Source organism: Gymnoscopelus microlampas (genome assembly GCF_963454915.1).
Source record: "Gymnoscopelus microlampas genome assembly, chromosome: 6".
In the NCBI taxonomy this organism is placed as follows: Eukaryota; Metazoa; Chordata; class Actinopteri; order Myctophiformes; family Myctophidae; genus Gymnoscopelus; species Gymnoscopelus microlampas.
Window position 1 is genome coordinate 6,131,524 of NC_139943.1, and position 19,488 is coordinate 6,151,011.

The 19,488-nt window shown below is 39.5% G+C and overlaps 2 protein-coding genes across 2 annotated transcripts in view; both read right to left on the reverse strand.

Moving 5' to 3' along the window:
- ap4e1 (adaptor related protein complex 4 subunit epsilon 1) overlaps positions 1-19,488 on the reverse strand; it is a 60,206-nt gene that overhangs the window by 7,677 nt on the left and 33,041 nt on the right. The window contains exons 20-22 of the mRNA XM_084059407.1: positions 18,932-19,160; positions 17,851-18,018; positions 15,119-15,315 (exon numbers count right to left, since the gene is read on the reverse strand). Of these exons, the coding sequence (XP_083915533.1) occupies positions 15,119-15,315; positions 17,851-18,018; positions 18,932-19,160 (594 nt within the window). The remainder of the gene's footprint in view (positions 1-15,118; positions 15,316-17,850; positions 18,019-18,931; positions 19,161-19,488) is intronic.
- LOC311047648 (uncharacterized protein) lies at positions 8,703-10,256 on the reverse strand. Its single transcript, XM_084060440.1, has 2 exons — positions 10,126-10,256; positions 8,703-9,349 (listed from the first exon to the last, which is right to left on the reverse strand). The coding sequence occupies exon 2, from the start codon at positions 9,256-9,258 to the stop codon at positions 8,923-8,925; it is 336 nt and encodes a 111-aa protein (XP_083916566.1). The 5' UTR covers positions 9,259-9,349; positions 10,126-10,256; the 3' UTR covers positions 8,703-8,922.

The window sequence follows — 19,488 nt, forward strand, 5'->3', positions numbered from 1 at the left end:
CTTCTACTCCACTATACATCTCAGAGGCAAATATTGTTCTTTTACTCCACTACAATTATTTGAAAACTCAGTTGTTACTTTGTAGATTTTGATTATTACAAAACATACATTAACCACTTCAGCCTTATATAAACGTTGGCTATTTAAAAATAGCCATGTGATGCGTTGTGAGCTTATAGATCTGGATATATTTTGATAACCTGTGAAACGGGACATTCTACATGTATTTTAAGTGGTATATGTGGTGGCTTTTACTTTAAGTAAAATATCTGAGTACTTCTTCCACCACTGAAGAACAACAATTAAAGAACAGAGGATAAGCCAGTGTTTTTCTCATTCTTTTTTTTTTCTCTCTCAGTCATAGGAGACAGCTGTTGCGACCAGTGTTGCCAGAGTTTGCGAGAGAAATAAGCAAACAGGCCTATGAAAACAAGCCCAAAAGAGATTGATTATTATAGGCAACATGAGCACATTAAACCTATATGCACCTCAAGTTCTCAAATAAAAAGCAGCCAGCTTCTACAGATATTTACAAGCAACTTTACAGAAAAACAGGTTGCTTATAGTAAGCAAACATGGCAACGCTGGTCGCGACCCCTTCCTTTCATTCAGTGAGAGAGGATCATGGTTAACATATGCTAATAGACAGTCAGTGGCTTCAAGCTTGGCCATTGTTGTCACAAAACAAGTTTGGCCACCTTCACACACAGTTAGGTAGGCTACAGTCAGCAGGGAGAGGGGGTTGGGGGAGAATTTATCTTTTTTGAAATCATGTTCTCAGTGGTGGAAAAAATGCTCACATTAGGTCAAGCACCCCTCTCTCTCTGACTTCAGTATTAACTGGGCATGTGGTTAAAGCTGATGTCCAGTGATTTTACGGCCCGGGTTTGAATCCCAGGCTATGAGCTTGCAAATTCCATGCGGAATGTCCAGTTTTTTAAAAGTACTGGCATCAAAATATTTTCAAACATTTTACACAACAGTGTATTTTCAAACATTTTACTGTGGTGTAACAAATTACATTACACAAGTACTGTACATAAGTAAAGATTTTTTTTATTTTTATTTTTTACTTTACTGGAGTATTTCCCTCTCTTTCTCTCTACGTGTTATGCAGAAAGTCCTCTTTCACACGTTATGTCAAAATGTAGAATAGCAGATCTACAAGCTCACAACGTGTAGCTTAGTTCTGCTATTTTTAAATAGACAACGTTTATATAAGGTTAATGGTTAATGTATGTTTTGTAATAATAATCAAAATCTACAAAGTAACTAAAGTTTTCAAACACTTGCATATCGTGTGTGTGTGTGTGTGTGTGTGTGTGTGTGTCTGACTGTGCAGCGTGTGGGCACAGACAGACAGACAGTAGGGGGGAGGTAGGTAGCAGGTAGCAAAACCGGTTATGTTAATGATATACTGTGTAGCCTACACTACAGTATTCCAAATAAGCTGAGGAACTCTGCTATCAGGTTCTGCTCCCCCCTACAGTACCTCTGTTCCCACCAGTCTGTGGAACCACACGTTACTGCCGGACCCCCGGCAGTAACTCTGTTGTCTCGGACCTCCTGTCGAAGACCCCTGATTTAAGTCTCTCTCTCTCTCTCTCTCTCTCTCTCTCTCTCTCTCTCTCTCTCTCTCTCTCTCTCTCTCTCTCTCTCTCTCTCTCTCTCTCTCTCTCTCTCTCTCTCTCTCTCTCTCTCTCTCTCTCTCTCTCTCTCTCTCTCTCTCTCTCTCTCTCTCTCTCTCTCTCTCTCTCTCTCTCTCTCTCTCTCTAGCCAATGACAACAGCAGTTGTAGCAATGCAACGTGCTGTGAGCTTGTAGATCTGCCATTTTCACTATTCTGAGTTTGTTGAATATTGCCCCTGAATACACTTACAAAAATACAAGTAAAATTAACACTGAAACTAATTTTAAAAACTCAACTAAAACTAGGCCTTTTCACAAACTAAAAACGAAACTAGCAAATCCACTTAAAAATCTAACAAAAACAAACTGCAAAATAAAAGTGTGCTTGTGTGTGGGGGGGAGAGCACAACTCCTGAGTCCATTGTGATGACGTGAAGCCAAGATGGCCAAGATGTTAAACCAGTTAATTTGCATGTCATTGCATGTCGTTGACAGACAGTCTGATAGAAACAAACTGCTGCTGAGGAGAAGAACAGTGTTCCTCTCCTCTCCTCTCCTCTCCTCTCAAAGTGGGGTCCGGGGACCCCCAGGGGTCCTTGAGGGAGTTCCAGGGGGTCACCAGCTAAATGATAGATTAGGCACCAAATGGACCCTTATGGGTCTGTAACTCTGAGAGTGTACAAATGGAACCAAATGGACCCGTTTGATTTTACATTATAAATTGCGGTCCAAGTGATAGAAATGCCATTAAATGGGGGTCTGTAGCCCTAATGCATGTCAAACTGGGGGTCCTTGAAATTAAAATGGTTTAGAATCACTGCTAGAGACGTAAAGAATCTTCTCTTATGGGGGTCCCTGGCATATCTTTTGAAATGGGGGTCCGCGGGCTAATAAGTGTCAATTTGGGGGTCCTTGACATGAAAAAGTTTGAGAACCACTGCTCTATATCTCCTCTCCTCTCTCCCCCCCTTGCACTTTGGCTAATTAATATTGACTGTTGTAAGTGAAAAGGTTAAGAAATGTTCAAAAAGTTTACTTTATTGTTTCAGTTTTTGAGAGGCTGCAGCCAGTGTGTCCAGTTCAGATTTATGTTGTTCCTGTAAGGACAATTATTGTTCCAATTCCAAATATGGAATCTGTAGCAGCAAAATACTTAAAAAGATAAAAACTGTTTTCTATTGTTCCATTAAATTGGATTCAGTTCTAAAAGGCTAAAAACTGTACACGTCTTTTTTTTTTTAGGGGGGGGGGGGGGCACGGGGAAAGTAATATAAAGTAATATGTAATATATTACTCTTGATTCCAAGTAATAAGTAACATAATAGTATTACTTTTCAAAGGAGTAATAAGTAATACGTAACATATTACTCTCCTCAGTAATAGCCCAACACTGATTATAAAACTATAAAATATACATTAACCACTTTAGCCCTATATCATACCACGGCCATTAGAAAATAGACGATCTACAAGCTCGTAGATCGGCTACTTTCAAACATTTTAGTACTTTTACTTTTGGTACTTTAAGTATATTTTGATGCCAATACTTTTGTACTTTTACTCAATTAACATTTTGAACACAGACCTTACTTACTTTTTAAAAATACATTTTGATACCAAGCGCCACCTCGTGGCTGAATGGCCACACTACACTTTCTAATCATTTCAATGGGAGGCGCTAAGAATCTGTGGGCGTCAACTTTGAAAGGTACCTAAAGAAACCTTTGAAAACCTCTGATGTCCAATAGGTGGCCGTTTGAAGATCGTGCATGAATGAACAGGTGACCACTGTATCATCAATCACCTGATGTATGCTGATGACCTGGTTGTACAAAGTCCGTACAGTGGCGGGTTACAACAGCTACTGAAAATTTGCTCTAAGTATGGCACGGACCATGACATTATATATAATGCAAAAAAAAGTAGTGTCATGATTGTGAGAAATAAGGATGACAAGAAATTGTCCTTTCCTGCCTTCTCTCTAAGTAATAGTCCATTATCATTGTGTCAGGAAATTAAGTATCTGGGTCACATCTTTACTGACAACCTCCAAGATGATAGAGATATCTCTAGGCAGTGCCGCATACTTTATGCACAGGCCAATATGCTACTTCGGAGATTCAGCATGTGTTCAGATCATGTAAAATGTGCTCTATTTAAAGCATTTTGCACTCCCATGTATACAGCCTTCTTGTGGTGCTCTTACAAGAAGGGTAGTATACGGAGGCTCAAGGTTGCATACAATGACGCCTTGAGGATTCTACTTAAGGTCCCCAGATGGCATAGTGCCAGTCACTTATTTGTGACACGGGGAATTCACACCTGTGAGGCTCTTTTAAGGCATTCCATGTACGGGTTATGTCTCGACTGGATAAGTCCAGGAATTGTATTATTGAGGACTTAGTCAATCCTGGGAAAAGCTGTCTTAGGTACTCATCCAGGCTTCGGAAGCACTGGAGAAATAGTCTATATGTGTAATTGTTTGTGTTAGTATGACCTTGTCTGTTTGATGTGTTTTTATCTATTTTTTTTTTTTACTTTCTTAAATATGTGTCTGTTTTTAACTTGTTTGTAATTATGGACCCCCTGTGCGTCTGGAATAAAGATGACTTCTGGAGAAGAGTAGATCCGGAAATAATGTGATCACAACAAACCCAACCCAGTCTGATCTAATGTTAAAGGATTTAGAAAAATAACAATTTCACTGCTTTCTATTTTTGTTGGGGCGAGAACAAGCTACTGTACATTCAACAGCCATTAACTAAAGAACGTAGGGTTGTGTTGGCACGCTAAGCCATAAGCGCTTTTAAATACTTTTCATTGGTTCAATATTTGTAAAATCCACACACACACAGATGTAAAGGGTGTTCGATAGCACCGAGGTATTAAAGAAAATAAAAAAAGTTGAAAAAACTGAGGTAGTTGGTTTGGTCGACAGCAGAGGTATATGCTATGCATAGAATCTTACCTCACACTGCATTCCATTATAAATTTTCCCAAATCCTGCACATTCCACACTAGCGCTATGAGGTAAACAAGGTTAGTGTGTGTCTAACCTGTACCCTCTTAACCGTATTTCTTTATTTGTTTTATTCCATTTATTACAGTCCAGTGCTATTCTTAACATCTCATGTATTGTGTTGCTGTCGTTAACAGTCTAGTGCAGGGGTCTTCAACAGGGGGTCCGGGACCCCTAGGCGGTCCTCAGAGCTACTACAGGGGGTCCGCCAAATCTTTGTGTGATAGGATTTTTTCCTTTTACATTAACCACTTCAACCCTAGCGTCCCTTTTCTGAGAAGAACACAAATAGCAGATCTACAAGCTATCAACGCCTCACGCTGCGAGGCGTTGTGAGCTTGTAGATCGGCTATTTTTGGCAGAGTTATAGGTGTATAGGGAAAAAAGAGCAGCAAAAGTTTATCTGAAACACAATTTTGTACAATATAGAGCGGGTCCCTGCTTCATCTCATCTCTTCATCTCTCTCTCAGCCCGGAAAACGTTGAAGACCCCTGGTCTAGTGGAACGTGTCAAACCACTCACTGTATGAGTGCGTAACACATAAACACTTCTTTTTCTCACTTAATTTCATCTCTGTTGCTTTTCAGGATTCAAATTCAAAAACATCAAAAGTAGCAGATCAACAAGCTCAAAACGCATCGCTTCACGTCGCATTTCGAGCTTTGTGGATCTGCTACTTTTGATGCTTTTGTGTGACGCTGTAGTGACGTTCATTTACGGGAAAACACATACAGTTAAAATATGGAGATAAGAGGTTTCTGCCCGACAGCAATGATACATCATTACCAGGGACGTGCACAGATACACTCTAGGTGGCGCTAGAGCGCCTGCCCTTTGCCCTCTTGACCAGAAGTGCCCTTTTGAAAAAAAGGGGAAAAAAAGTTATTCTTTTTTCAGTTTACAGCAGGGGTCTTCAACAGGGGTCCGGGACCCCTAGGGGGTCCTCAGAGCTACTACAGGGGGTCTGCCATTTCTTTTTTTACCATAACCACTCGAAACCTAGCACCCCTTTTCTGAGGAGAACGCGCTGCGAGGCGTTGTGGGCTTGTAGATCGGCTATTTTTGGCAAAGAGGTATAGGTGTAGAGGGAAAAAAGAGCAGACCAAGTGAACAAAAAAAGTATAATTTACTTGAGCACCTGCCCCTCAAAATGTCTGTGCACGCCACTGATCATTACGTCTAGGTCAGGGGTGATGCAACTTTTTTTGTCGAATATACTGTCAGACCTGTTCTATGTCACACAAAAGTAGCAAAAGTAGCCGATCTATAAGATCAAAACGCGTTGCAGTGCGACGCGTTTTGAGCTTGTAGATCGGCTATTTTTTTGGAATTGGAATCATGTTTTTGTTTTGTTTTTTTGCTATTTTTGAATTGGAATCCTAAAACGTAACATTTTTATTTAATTTCAAGTGCATTTAGTTATACTTATGTTAACTTTATGAACTTAAATACAAATACATTGGACATATAAAATACAATAGAATTTGAATACTAGTCATTTAAGCTATTAATATAGACTGAAGTAATTAAAGCGGGTCATGTTTGCATGTTTGGAATCGTAACAGCTGACATCAATAACATATCAGTATTCCGTTATTAACCTGCAGGCCGCATTAAGTGAAGGTGGGGGCCGCATGTGGCCCCCGGGCCGCCAGTTGCCCATGTATGGTCTAGGTCATAACAGCATTTTGACTGCTTGTACTTGTCGCTAATTCACGTTCAATTCAAGTTGACAAATAAAACCTTCTATATTCTTCTATGTTGATGCTTGGTGTAAAATGTTAAACTCCATGTATTCACGAAAACCTTTAATGTCCTGTGAACTGATATATTATTATAATAGTATTAATTATTCAACACACAATAATCAGTCAAAGAGTGACTGATTATGTGCTTTTATTTTGACAGAAGATACAACTAACTCTTTCTCTTCTTCTTGAGAAATAAAAAATATAGCCAAACAGCGAAAACAAGATAATTCAATACTGGAGATCAGAATCATTACACTGACAATACATTACATCTCGGATCAAAAAGTTGTAATAGAAATATTCTTTCTAGGGGTGTGCCGATATATCGTCCCGCGATATATCGCGATACGTTTTCGCGACGATATGTATCGTTTTGGAAAAAAAAAATATCGTTTTTGAAAAAAAAAAAAAAAAAAAAAAAACATTTTTTTTTTTTTTTACAATCATAATAATCAGGCATGCAAACGGCCCCGAAGTGAAAAGAGTGATAACATGTTTTTTTTCGGGTCAGGTGTCATACTATTTGGATTCAAAACGGCTATTGTAGCTGAAAAGCTACAAGTTTGCATGTCTGAATAATGAAAAAACAGAATTATTTGTTTGCATTTTCTTTTTTTCTCCTCCATATATTTTCATAATAAAAAAAGTGCGTATCGTATCGTATCGAAATCGTATCGAAGTTGTGAGCCAAATATCGTATCGTATCGTTTCGTGAAATTAGTGTATCGGCACACCCCTAATTCTTTCAAAAAAAGAGGTGACATATTCACAAATAATCAAGATTGGTTTATATTTGTATTACAAAATAAAAATACATTCGTAAAGCACTTAACATTTCTTACAAATCTCAAAGTTCTACAGTATTTAAAAACACTTGCATAAAACAGCATAAGATAAGGCATACTTTTTTAATGATAAAAACTAAGAAAGCAGTTAAAAAAGGTAGGTTTTTAGTATTTAAAAAAAACAGGCATGAACATAGGAATACAGGTTAGTCAAAAACATACCTATGAAAATGTACATGTTGATCAAGTTACAGAACAACATGAAGTACAGTGAACTTCAGGATGAATTCATTGTAGGAATGTGCATTGTGTAAATGTGTCTCTTAAAGGAGCATATCTATACATACCTTAATTATTAATTGTGTAGATATGATGTCAGTGGATACAACTATATTGTGTAATTGTGATCACTTTTCAGTACTTTTACAAAGCAGTGACATGAATAAGCCAGAAAACATACTTAATATTTTAAGATTCCTTTCACCAGGGCAAGGCAAGGCAGTTTTATTTGTAGAGCACATTTCAACTAGCCTGGTAAACCCTCCCTCCGGAAATCTCATTTCCATTCTATTTCTGTAAGGAGAAATAGAATGGAAATGAGATTTCCGGAGGGAGGGTTTACCAGGCTACATTTCAACAGCAAGGCAATGTAATGTGCTCTACACAAAACATCAAAGCAACGGAAACACAATTATAAAATCACAAAATTACATTAGGATGCAAAAAAAAAAGTATAGATAGTTACAGTGCAGAGGAGAAAAGGAAAGAAAAACATACTCAAATACTCAAATAACTATAAAGACAGCATCAAACAGAAAGGTCTTTAGTTGGGTTTTAACCCATTAAGACCGGGAACTGTGTCATTTTTAGATTTGAGCTAAAAAGCATTATGTTACACTTTGGGCTATTCAAAAATAGCAGATATACAAGCTCATAGCGCGGCACCGAGTGCCGCGGTACGAGCTTGTAGATCTGCTATATTTGAAAATTTGTGAAAATGTGTGCAAATCTTTGAATATATATATTTTTAAAGCGAACATTTTTAACTCAAATCTTTGCTTCATTGGGGGTCCCTGGAACAAAAATATTTTGATGGGGGTCCGTGGCCAAATACATATCATTTTGGGGGTCCTTGTCATGAAAAAGATTGAGCACCACTGATATAGAAACATACGTTTTCTGGGTGTTTGTTGCATTATATGAGGAGCATAAAAAATAAATGCTGCTTCTCCATGTTTATGTTTGCTTTTAGGGACGAAAAGCAGATCCTTTATCCCAGATGACCTGAGAGCAGTGGTGGAAAAAGTACTCAAATTCTTTACTTAAAAGTACCAATACTGCAATATAAAAATACTCTGTTAAAAGTAAAAGTCCAGAATAAAACATTTACTTCAGTAAAAGTACAAAAGTATTGGCATCAAAATGTACTTAAAGTACCAAAAGTAAAAGTACTAAATATTTGAAAATAGCCGATCTACACGTACAAAGTACGTTGTAAAAGTACAATATTTGCCTCTGAGATGTAGTGGAGTAGAATTAAAAGTACTGAAAATTGGAAATACTCCAGTAAAAAAAAGTAAAAAATACCTCAACATTTTACTTAAGTACAGTACTTGAGTAAATGTACTTAGTTACTTTACACCACTGCCTGAGAGATCTGAATGGTTCATGATATCATACATGATCGGAAATGCAATTTGGCCCCTAAACCATTTAAAGCTTTATAGCAAATGTTACTCATTTCCTATACTCATTCCAATTGTCAAAAATCTCCACCCGGATGGCAGCTAAGGAATCGTCTGCCATCGAGGCCTTGACTGTAAACTCACTGTCTTTATAGGTGATGTACTCCCTCGCGGTACGTCTGACAAATCCGTCCTCGTAGTAGTTATACATCGCATAATAAAGATCGTAATCACATTCCTGGATGATTGGAAAGAACCCCACCGCGTACCAGTTGGAGCTGGTTACCTGGTTGTACGGCACAGAGTACATGATGGCCAGTTTGGTTATTGTCTTGCGGTTGCAGAGCAGGTCGTAGGTGAAGACGCCCACAGCACCGTTGGTAGACATCCTTGTCTTAGTGAACAGTAAAGAGGTCTTAATTCCAGGGCCAATAGTGTGTGGTAGAGGAGAGGAATTCTTGCCGGCATAAATGTATGTGCTTAATAGAAAGGAGGGGGGGGGGGGGGGGGTATGTTAGAGCAGTGGTTCCCAAACTGGGGGTCCAGAGTGGTCCCCAAATTATTGTCTGGGGTCGCCAGAAGATTAGCTTAATGTGCGACATTGTTTTCTCACTCAACTGTAAACAAACCAATATACAGTATACGTGTATACAGGGTATCTGCACATTTATTGAGTGGCAATTTCATAATAATAATAATAATGGATTTTATTTATAATGCACTTTACATTTGTGAAAATCTCAAAGTGCTACAATAGGCAATTGCATAAAAAAGAATCATCACACCATTAAACAAACAAAAACAAAAGAAACATCTAAGAAACTGGAACAAAACATTTAAAACATGAGAGCATAGAGCCTAGAGGTAGAACCAGTGTAGCTAAAAAAAGACGCTTTGTTAAAAAGGTAGGTCTTTAGTCCTCTCTTAAAAGAGTCAACGACTGTAGTGCTCCACTGTTCCACAGTTCAGGGGCGGCCGAGCAGAAAGCCTGGTCGCCCACGGTACTGTGGTAATGACTTTTAAGACCTTTTTTAATTCCAAATTGGCCAAATTGTCAAATATTATTAAGCTCACAAAATAAGATTTTTTTGTGTGTGAACTACTTCTTTAAAAAAGTACTAAAAACATAAAAAAAAAAAAAAAAAAAAAAAAAAAAAAATATATATATATATATATATATATATATATATATATATATATATATATATATATATATATATATATATATATATATATAAAAAAACAACTACTGTACCTGGGGTTGATGAGGGAATGCTCTTTGCAACGATTCAAAACCTCGATGGTACACTCTCGAATCGTTTGACCCGCACCGTTAACGTGATTGATCACGTTACCAAGAGAGTCGGCTGTTGTAATCGCTGTAACTATTCCTCCGGCTACTGTAGCCGGATCAATTCCATGTACAGTGGTGCTTAAACATATGATACACATACATATGTATATCATAGACATGATGACTGTACAGGAAAAGCCTGGAAAGAGAGAGAGTGCAAAGAAGATGTTACTCAAGGCTCATGACATTTTGACTTCTCACCCAGTGACTGATTGCCCCTCTTTTTTCCCCCCGATTCCAAGGTTCTAGAGCAGTGGTTCTCAACCTGTGGGACATTTTTTTATTTTTTTTGGGGGGGGGCAGATGACAGTAAAGTGACAATTTAAGGGCTTTTAAGACCTTTTAATACATACATAGTGCATCAAAAGTAATCAACAAACTATACTATAAAAACTGGTCAAACATTGGCCAAATTGCTAGTCACATAATATGAGAAAGAGGCAAACATATTGAAAGTAGCAGATCTACAAGCTCAAAACGCATCGCTTCGTGTCACGTTTCAAGCTTGTAGATCTGCTACTTTTGATGCTTTTGTGTGACGCTGTAGTATGATCAAGTAATGCATTAATTTAACAACACAAAAATTAGGTAAAGAGGTTTCTGCCCAACAGCAACTATATACTTAAGCAACATAGGTTTTTCAGAAAACTGTTAGGATCGATTTAGAAGGTATTTGTGGAAGGTCTTAATGGGTTAACCCATTCAAACTGGGAACGCATGTGTAACCACTTTATCCATATTTTATACTTTGGCTATTCACAAATAGCAGATCTACAAACTCATCTCGCAGCACAGAGTGCCGCGCTATGAGCTTGTAGATCAGCTATTTAAAAAAAATCTTGAACATTTGTGCAAATGTTTGAAAATACATATTTTTTAAATGTTCCTTTAAAATATATATATATTCAAACATTTGCACACATTTTCAAGATAAAAAATAGCAGATCTACAATGAACTGAACTTGTACAGTACACTGACTGCTACCTCCTCTAAATAATACATTATTATTGTTGTTATATACATTATTATACATTATTATTATTGTACTGTACACAGACTCCTATCTCCTCTACATATACATTATATCTCTGCTGTCGGGCACAAACCAACTATTTTCAGGATATTTTTTTTTTAATACAACACAACACTGCCTCATCAAAGTTGGTATGGTGACTTTATATACATTGTCAGATACTTGAATGTGTCCTTATATTATCATAACTTTACCCACATACATTATATTATCATCACTTTACCCACATACAGCTGAAGTGGAATTAGGAAGTTTTTGACCATTAATGCGGAGATATTTGTTTTGTTGTTTTATCATTGATTGGAATGATGAAAACAATAAACTGTATAAACTGTACATATATTTTACAACCAAACAACCAAGTCTCACTGTTACATACATTTACATGAAAGAAACAAATGTTCTTACCTGGAATCTAAATGTGTCGTCTGGATTCACTTCTTCAACAACTCATTGTCAATTGAGACACATTGCAATATATACAGAATATACCACCATGGGACGGGGCCTATTCCTAAGAGGCCCCTCCCTTCACTCTGAAGATGTGTTGATATGGAAAGATTGAGTAACCCACCTCTACAGGAAACACTACCCTTCCTCTTTGCCTGGCCTACTTGTTGTTAACTAGTTGTACGAACGCTTGTTTTATTGTTGGATTGTTTTATTGGATCTTGTTTAGTCAATACACTTATTTGTTTTAGCTCCTGCTCATTTGATTTAGCTATTTTGTCTCATCTGTTTATGGAAATAGCTAGCTGATATATACTCTTGGTTGCTTGTTTTTGCAGAAAATGCACTCAAGACTGGTGATTAGTAGTTTCGTTCCCTACCTATGTTGAATGCACTTATTGTAAGTCGCTTTGGATAAAAGCGTCTGCTAAGTGACTGTAATGTAATGTAATGTAATGTAATGTAATGTAATGTAATGTAACGTAACGTTTCAAAGTAAACATCTGTGTTGGCATCAAAACACAAGTAATTATCTGTACTCAGCACCTTATAAAACAACATTTGAATAGTCTGAACTGCTCCAGTGCATTCTTTCTTACAGACAAACATGTTCTTTGCCTGAGGCAGGAAAACCTCCCTCTAAACTCAGTTGCTAATAGCATCTTGCCAACTGATACAAATCTTGCTCATATTACCCTGAAGCACAACAATACATGTCCATTGTAATCAATTCATCACCATGGCATCATACAGTACATTACATATCAACAACACGTTTGACCGTGTCTGGGTGTTATGTCCGAGCACGACTGTGTCTGGGTGTTATGTCCGAGCACGAGAAATGAGCGCGACCTCATGACCTCACAGCTGCACACACACACACAAACACACACACTCTGCCTTTATGACCTCAGGAGACCACATGCTGACCTCAAGTGAAGAACAATGCCCCACCAGCCCCCCCCCTTGCTTAAGTCAACAACCTCTCTCACACACACACACACACACACACACACACACACACACACTTAACATTGTTTGTCTAGTTCATATATAGCCCAATTAAATAAACTCCTCAAAGGCACCGCTTCCTTCATTTTTACTTTACAACTCTCTCTCCCTTCTGGTGTGCGTGTGAGTGTGAGTGTGAGTGTGAGTGTGTGTGTGTGTGTGTGTGTGTGTGTGGTACTGAGCCGCCTTGGTACCGTATGCTACTATAGAGATGAGAGCACAATTAGACAATTGGAAACATTTCATGTAAGCCCCCGTAAAAAACATATATATAATAATAGTATATGACAAGTTTGGGGTTTGATGCAAATTAGGCAAGTTTACTTTCACAATACACTTTCACAGTTGCAAGTCAATGCAAGTCCAAAGTGGAGGTTTTCTGTTTGAGTCGGGAGACAGCTGTACCGCCTCTTTTGGGAAACAGATGTTCTTTGGCTACTATATTCCATTCCAGGATAGACATCTATGTAAATATAAAATACTACTCAAAGGAAAGGTGACTGGTTGTCTAAGTGTAGGACCGACCACAGTGGTGTCTGATAAGAACTTAACCGAGATGTGAACCCTGGTGATTAAGAATGAATATGGATCTAAAGAGCCCTGTACCATGCAGAGGTATTTGGGTTCTAAGGCCAAATGTCCTGGTACATACAGTACAGAAGTTGCTGGACTCTCTTAGTCATAGGGGTAGTGGTAGATTCAGGGTAACACGGATTGCATTTCACCTCAAGGGTGGCGGCCACCCTTTATATAGTGCTTACAGGTTGCTCAGGATAAAGCGGCTCGTCTGGCACTAGGATGTTATATAAGAGACATATAAACTATATGCATGAACATCTGGCATGGCTAATGGTTGAACAGAAATTATTGGTGAGTCTTCTAATGCTACTGCGGAACATTATTAGCACCAATAAGCCATCTAGCTTGGCTAAACAGTTACACATGACTTCTGAACATGGGTACGACACCAGAGGAGCAGCTTCTGGTAACTAAAGAACAAAAACAGCACCAAAAATGAATTTTCTAAAACTCACTGGTATATATATGTCAATAGAACTCTGGAATGCTCTAGACAAAAACATCTTAATATGTACAATCCATGACAACATTACTTTCAAAAAACACATCAAGAGATACCTTGCAAGTAACTTGTCAAGTACGTAACTGTTAGTTATTAATTTGACTGGATTATTGGATTTGATTTTAAAATATTAATTTGTCTTTTTGTATTCATTTTTATTTTTATTGTATATGTATATTTTTTTATTTTACTATTATTTTTATTTTTAGTTGTACATTTGTATTGTATTTGCTTTGTTCAGGACCCCAGGAAGACTAGAGGCTCATTCATGTGACTCTAATGGGGATCCTTTAATAAACATAAACATAACTAGCTCCATATATGGAGTACCAATATTCAGTATTCAGTTTTTTGTATTAGTATTTAATATATTTGATTATTCGCCGGTGAAATATTTATTTTTCATCCGAACGAGCATTTATCATTGCAAGGACAACTTCACCCATTTTCAACCCATCTTCATATCATTGAGGATGCGCACCTCACTAATTCTCACGATAATATGGATAATAATATTTTTCCTACTGGATCTGTCTCATAAGAAGGCTGCGGGAGGTCTAGAAACCTGCCTACCAGTGACATCATCGTTAGGCAGGTATTTTTGTTCAAACAAGATTCACATTTTTTTATATATTTTTTTATAAACACAAAAACAATGGCTTTCAACATATAGCATGCTAACTATCCAGGAATAGAAAGCCTGCAGTTTCTATTAGATTGGATCCGCCATTGATGATGTCACTGGTAGGCAGGATTCTGAACTGTCCACAGTCCTCCTCTGAGACACAGATCGAGTAGACAAAAATGGTACCATATTATCATGAGCATTAGTGAGGACCAATGACATAAAGATAGGTTGAAAATTGTTGAAGTCGTCTTTTAAAACACTGTGTTGCAAGCCTTGAAAACAACCAGCGAGTAAAGGGTTAACTAATGTAGGCGGAACAAAAGGCAGGGTTGGTGACATGATTGGCTGTGAAAGGCAGCTGTGCGTTCTGATTGGACTAAACCCACAGCAGCTTCTCCGGGCATAGCAGACCTACAAATGCACAATGCCTCACGGATGGACGCGTTGTGAGCTTGTAGATCTGCTATTTTCGATACGCAACACCCTTCTTTCGACGGAGCATAGCATAACATGCTGCCGCCACAGGTTGAAATCAGAGCCGTATGGCTCTGGTTGAAATTACACGTAGCGATCTTATTCATTCAGTTAATTTAACTTGTCAGAAAATGATTGTTCATGCCCGTCCTATCTGTCCATCCTTCGATCGTTACATGGCTAAGATATGTGGACGTGATGCATTGTTGGACACACCTGTAGCTGTGTGGAGGTGATGTCCAGGAGGACGTGATGGACGTGTGCGTCCGAGGCGTTGGACAGGAAGAGCAGCAGCAGCAGGGTGTCCTCTCCCTGGACGTGACAGCCGGACACAGACACCCCGCCCTGGCTGGAGCACAGAGGCACGATGTCTGACCTCTGGAGCTGGGACAGGTCCACTGGCAGCCGGATGTCTGATGATGATAATAATACAAATAATTAAAGCAGCAAGCAGTGATGACCGGGCCCTCGCACCTCTGTGCACATTGGGGGCAAATATCGACCAATCAGAACAGGGAGCAGAGCTAAGTAACTGTAATGAAGGACAAGGATTTTCAACCGAGTCCAGTGAGACGACTCATGACCCTGTACAACACATTGTTCAAAAAATACGTCAAAACCATGTTTGGGAAGTTTAGCATGCTGAGAACAGGAGTTATGGCTGTTTACAGCCCAGCCAAATGGAACAGAGGGGGCGTGGCTTAAGCAATTACAGCATGTCCCTATTGGCCGTCTAAGAGCACCTACTAAGTTTGGGAAGTTTACCATGCTGGGAACTGGAGTTATGGCTTTTTAAAGCCCAGCCGATAGGAATTGTAGATTGGCCATTTTCACTTCCTGTTTGGCGTTGAAGTTTGACACTTGGCCACGGTCACGCCATTTTACGAAAACTCATGCTTTTGATACATTTTCATCGTTAAGGTCTTTTGTGTATGCTGTGAATTTGAGACGGATCTGACAATCCACCTAGGAGGAGTTTGTTAAAGTACAACCTGTGAAAATTGCTTGAAATGAACAACACCACCACTATAAATTCAAATGGCCGACTTCCTGTTGGGATTAGGTCGTGGCTCCAAGAGACCTTTCTGTAAGTCGGGACATGATACAGGTTTGTTAAAGTGACTTTAACAAATATGGAGTTCTCTCTCTTTGATCTCCCGACACATCTCCCTGACCAACTCTGCAGGACTTAACGAGCATAGTTTTGATTTTTATTTATTTTTCTCCCGTGAAAACCGATCAAAGTACAATAATGAGTGTCAATCACTCCTAACGTGTGCATAAAGAACATACAAGCAAGCTGTGACACAGTCATTTACATGGAAATATGCATTATATATTTGTAACATTGTCTGTTTAGTATTCCCTAATAGTGACTGTCTGCTAGTTAATTGTTTTATCGGCTTAAGTATGTTGCAGATAGAGTTACCATCTGGTTTCGCTTCACCAGCGAGTGCTGCCGACGCGTTTTACCTTTTTACCGCTTCTTCGGCGGCCACTGTTTCAATATTTCAGCTCTTTTTACCGAATAGTAGAGCGTTCTTTCACTTTTGCCCTGCCGTTTGGTGACCCCTTAACACTGGTGCTCAGTGCTGTAGCACCGTAAGTCCTTGCATTAAGCCTGCACTGTCTACAGGGAGTTGCAGTAACCCAAGCGAAAGGATATAAAGGCATGGAGGACTTTCTCAAACATCTACGTTAGAGAAAAATGGCTTGATTTTGGAAATGAATCAAAACTAGAAAAACAAACAGATTTTTTTCTATTGCTTTTACCTGCTTGTTAAACTTAAAGGCAGAATCAAACATCCCACCAGGGTGTTTCACATTGGGTTTAACAAGTGTGGACAGGTTGCCAAGACCGTTGGTATTCCCTGTGATGGAGTGACTGTGAGGGAGCCAAAGAGGACAACTTCCAACTTGCCTTCATTCAGCTGTATAAAGGTGTGTGCCGTGCAACACTTGATGTCCTCAAAGCAGGTCATGAGCCTGACCGCAGAGACAGGACTGGTTGTTGGTTTCAGGGAGATAAAGCTATAAATCTTATCATCATCTTATCGTCTCAATCATCAGGTATTTGTTTTGATTGTAGGCCTATTGCATTGCGTGAGAGCATACACAACCTTCAACAACATGCATTCATGCTCAGACACAGTACATCTGAACAAACAGGCAGGAACTTTTTGAGTATGTTTAGGCCCTCCAAAAAGCAATCTTTGAAATTTCAATAGGGCTTTGGTGCAGTGCCCTAATAATAAAACTGCAACGAATGCTAACTACAGTACACACGTAGCTCTCGCTCTCGCTCTCTCGCTCTCTCGCTCTCGCTCTCTCTCTCTCTCTCTCTCTCTCTCTCTCTCTCTCTCTCTCTCTCTCTCTCTCTCTCTCTCTCTCTCTCTCTCTCTCTCTCTCTCTCTCTCTCTCTCTCTCTCTCTCTCTCTCTCTCTCTCTCTCTCTCTCTCTCTCTCTCTCTCTCTCTCTCTCTCTCTCCAGAGCATTGAGAAGAAGAAGAAAATTAAGAAAACGCTTTGTTAAAAATGTATGTTCTTAGTCCATTTTTAAAAGCATGGGTGGACTGTGGTGCTCTCAGGGTGGGGGGGGGGCATTCCACATACGAGGGGCAGTAGAGCAGAAGACCCTGATTGATCCATTCATTGAATACTTTATTAACAAGTTCGTTAACAGTTTACAGGTAGTACAGTTAAAGGTTATCGTCGCTGTCGGGAGAGAAACCTCCATATTCTAACTTTTGAGTGTTTTTTCCCCATAAATTAATGGGTTAAAGACCAGACGTATTGAGGGATGTTGCACTCTTATACTTTGAACCGACCCAGACTAGCAAAGGGAGCTGTGAGAAGGTGAGTTACATCATCAACGGGGATTCCAAGCTAACTTGAACGTTATCATGCTGAAGTAGAAGCCATTGTTTTTGCATTAATAAAAGCATATACCTTGAGCTGACCGCTGCAACTGGGCCAGGTCCACTGGCAGCTGGGAGGCCAGCCTCTGGTCCTCGGATGTGTCTGGGTCTGTGTGTGTGACGGGATGGAGGAGCTCTTCCACACCGCAGGTACCGTTGGTTGTGGCCGCGTCCAGAGAATTCTGGGACTGCTGGGCGTCTGTGGCAGAGGTCAGTATACAGTAAGTTAATTAAAACTAACAAAACAAAAACTACATTTAAGTTGACTGAAATAAAAACAAAAACGAGGCTTTACAAAGAAAAGCTTTACGAAGAACTAACTGAAACTGTATAATGTCTTTACAAAACAACCTAAAACCATGGAGAAAATGTCCTTAGTTTTAGTCCAATATTTGCCTTTAAAATTTGCTAAAATATTTTTTCTGAACTTTTTGAATCTTGCACTTGTCTTGATTACATGACCATAGAGATTATGTATACCGATTTGTGTGAAAGTAATATAAAAAAATGTGTGTCACATAAGTGGTGCCATAAAAGGCATATGTGAAGAATTCAGGGCAAAGGATTTTCCTTGGCCTCTAGGGAATGCGCATACAAACTTTTACACTTTTATACATAGAGCCACCATGAGGCTGAGAAATTTCAAGTGGCATTTCTTCCTCGGCCTAGTGGGAATGTGCGTGAAAAAGTTCACGGAAATTCCACGCTGTGTTCATGATTTGAGGCTTTTTGTTCAAAACGAAGCACTCCTGCAAACTTTGGAAGCCAATCTTAGCCAATCAGGATGTAATATAACAAATCTGAAAGGCCTGTTTCGTTTAATGACTACAGAGATACTGTGTGCCGATTTGGTGATGTTTGGACAAAATCTGTAGGAGTACTGTCATTTTTTTTTCACAAATCGGCCTCCTGGCGGCACTATGACAGACCCATGTGACAAATTTGGGGCAGAGGTTCTGCTCTGGCATCCAGGGAGTGCGAGTGCACAGTTTTGCTGCGATCAAGCCAACAGTGCCGGAGATTAGCTGTCCACAGACAGAACCACGGACGGACAGACAGACGGACACGGCCTTTCGGCCTGGCGGAGACAATAATAATGCAAAAATAATAACCTTGATACAGCGAGGGGTGGGCGTGTCTGGGGTCTGAAGTGGGAGGCGGGTCCTCAGAGAGGTGGGCGTGGTTGGGGTCTGAAGTGGGAGGCGGGTCCACAGAGGGGTGGGCGTGTCGGGGGTCTGTGTGATCTACGGTACTGTTAGAGGAGTGGGAGGAGTCTGATGACGTCCCCTGACCTTTGGCTCTTCTTCGGAAGCGCTGAGGCGTTGGTTCTGACCTTCCCATCTGGTGTGAAGCAAACATAGCCTTAGTGTTAGTACTGTTATTGTTATGACTGTTATCTCCATCCCGAGTCCACTGCAGAAAAAAAAAATGTGAGCGGACGGTCCATGCGCTAAATCGTATATTTTCATCAATCGAAAATATATTTTTTTGTTGATATCTGCCGTTCATAATGACAGAAACCTTGCCACAGTGTCACTTCCGGAGGGAGGGGCGCATCAAACACAAACACTGTGGAGAGTGAATTTTCGAGTGATGAAAATATGCGATTTAGCGCAAGGACCATCTTTCACGTTTTTAGCTGCGGTGGACTCGGGATGTTCTACTGTAC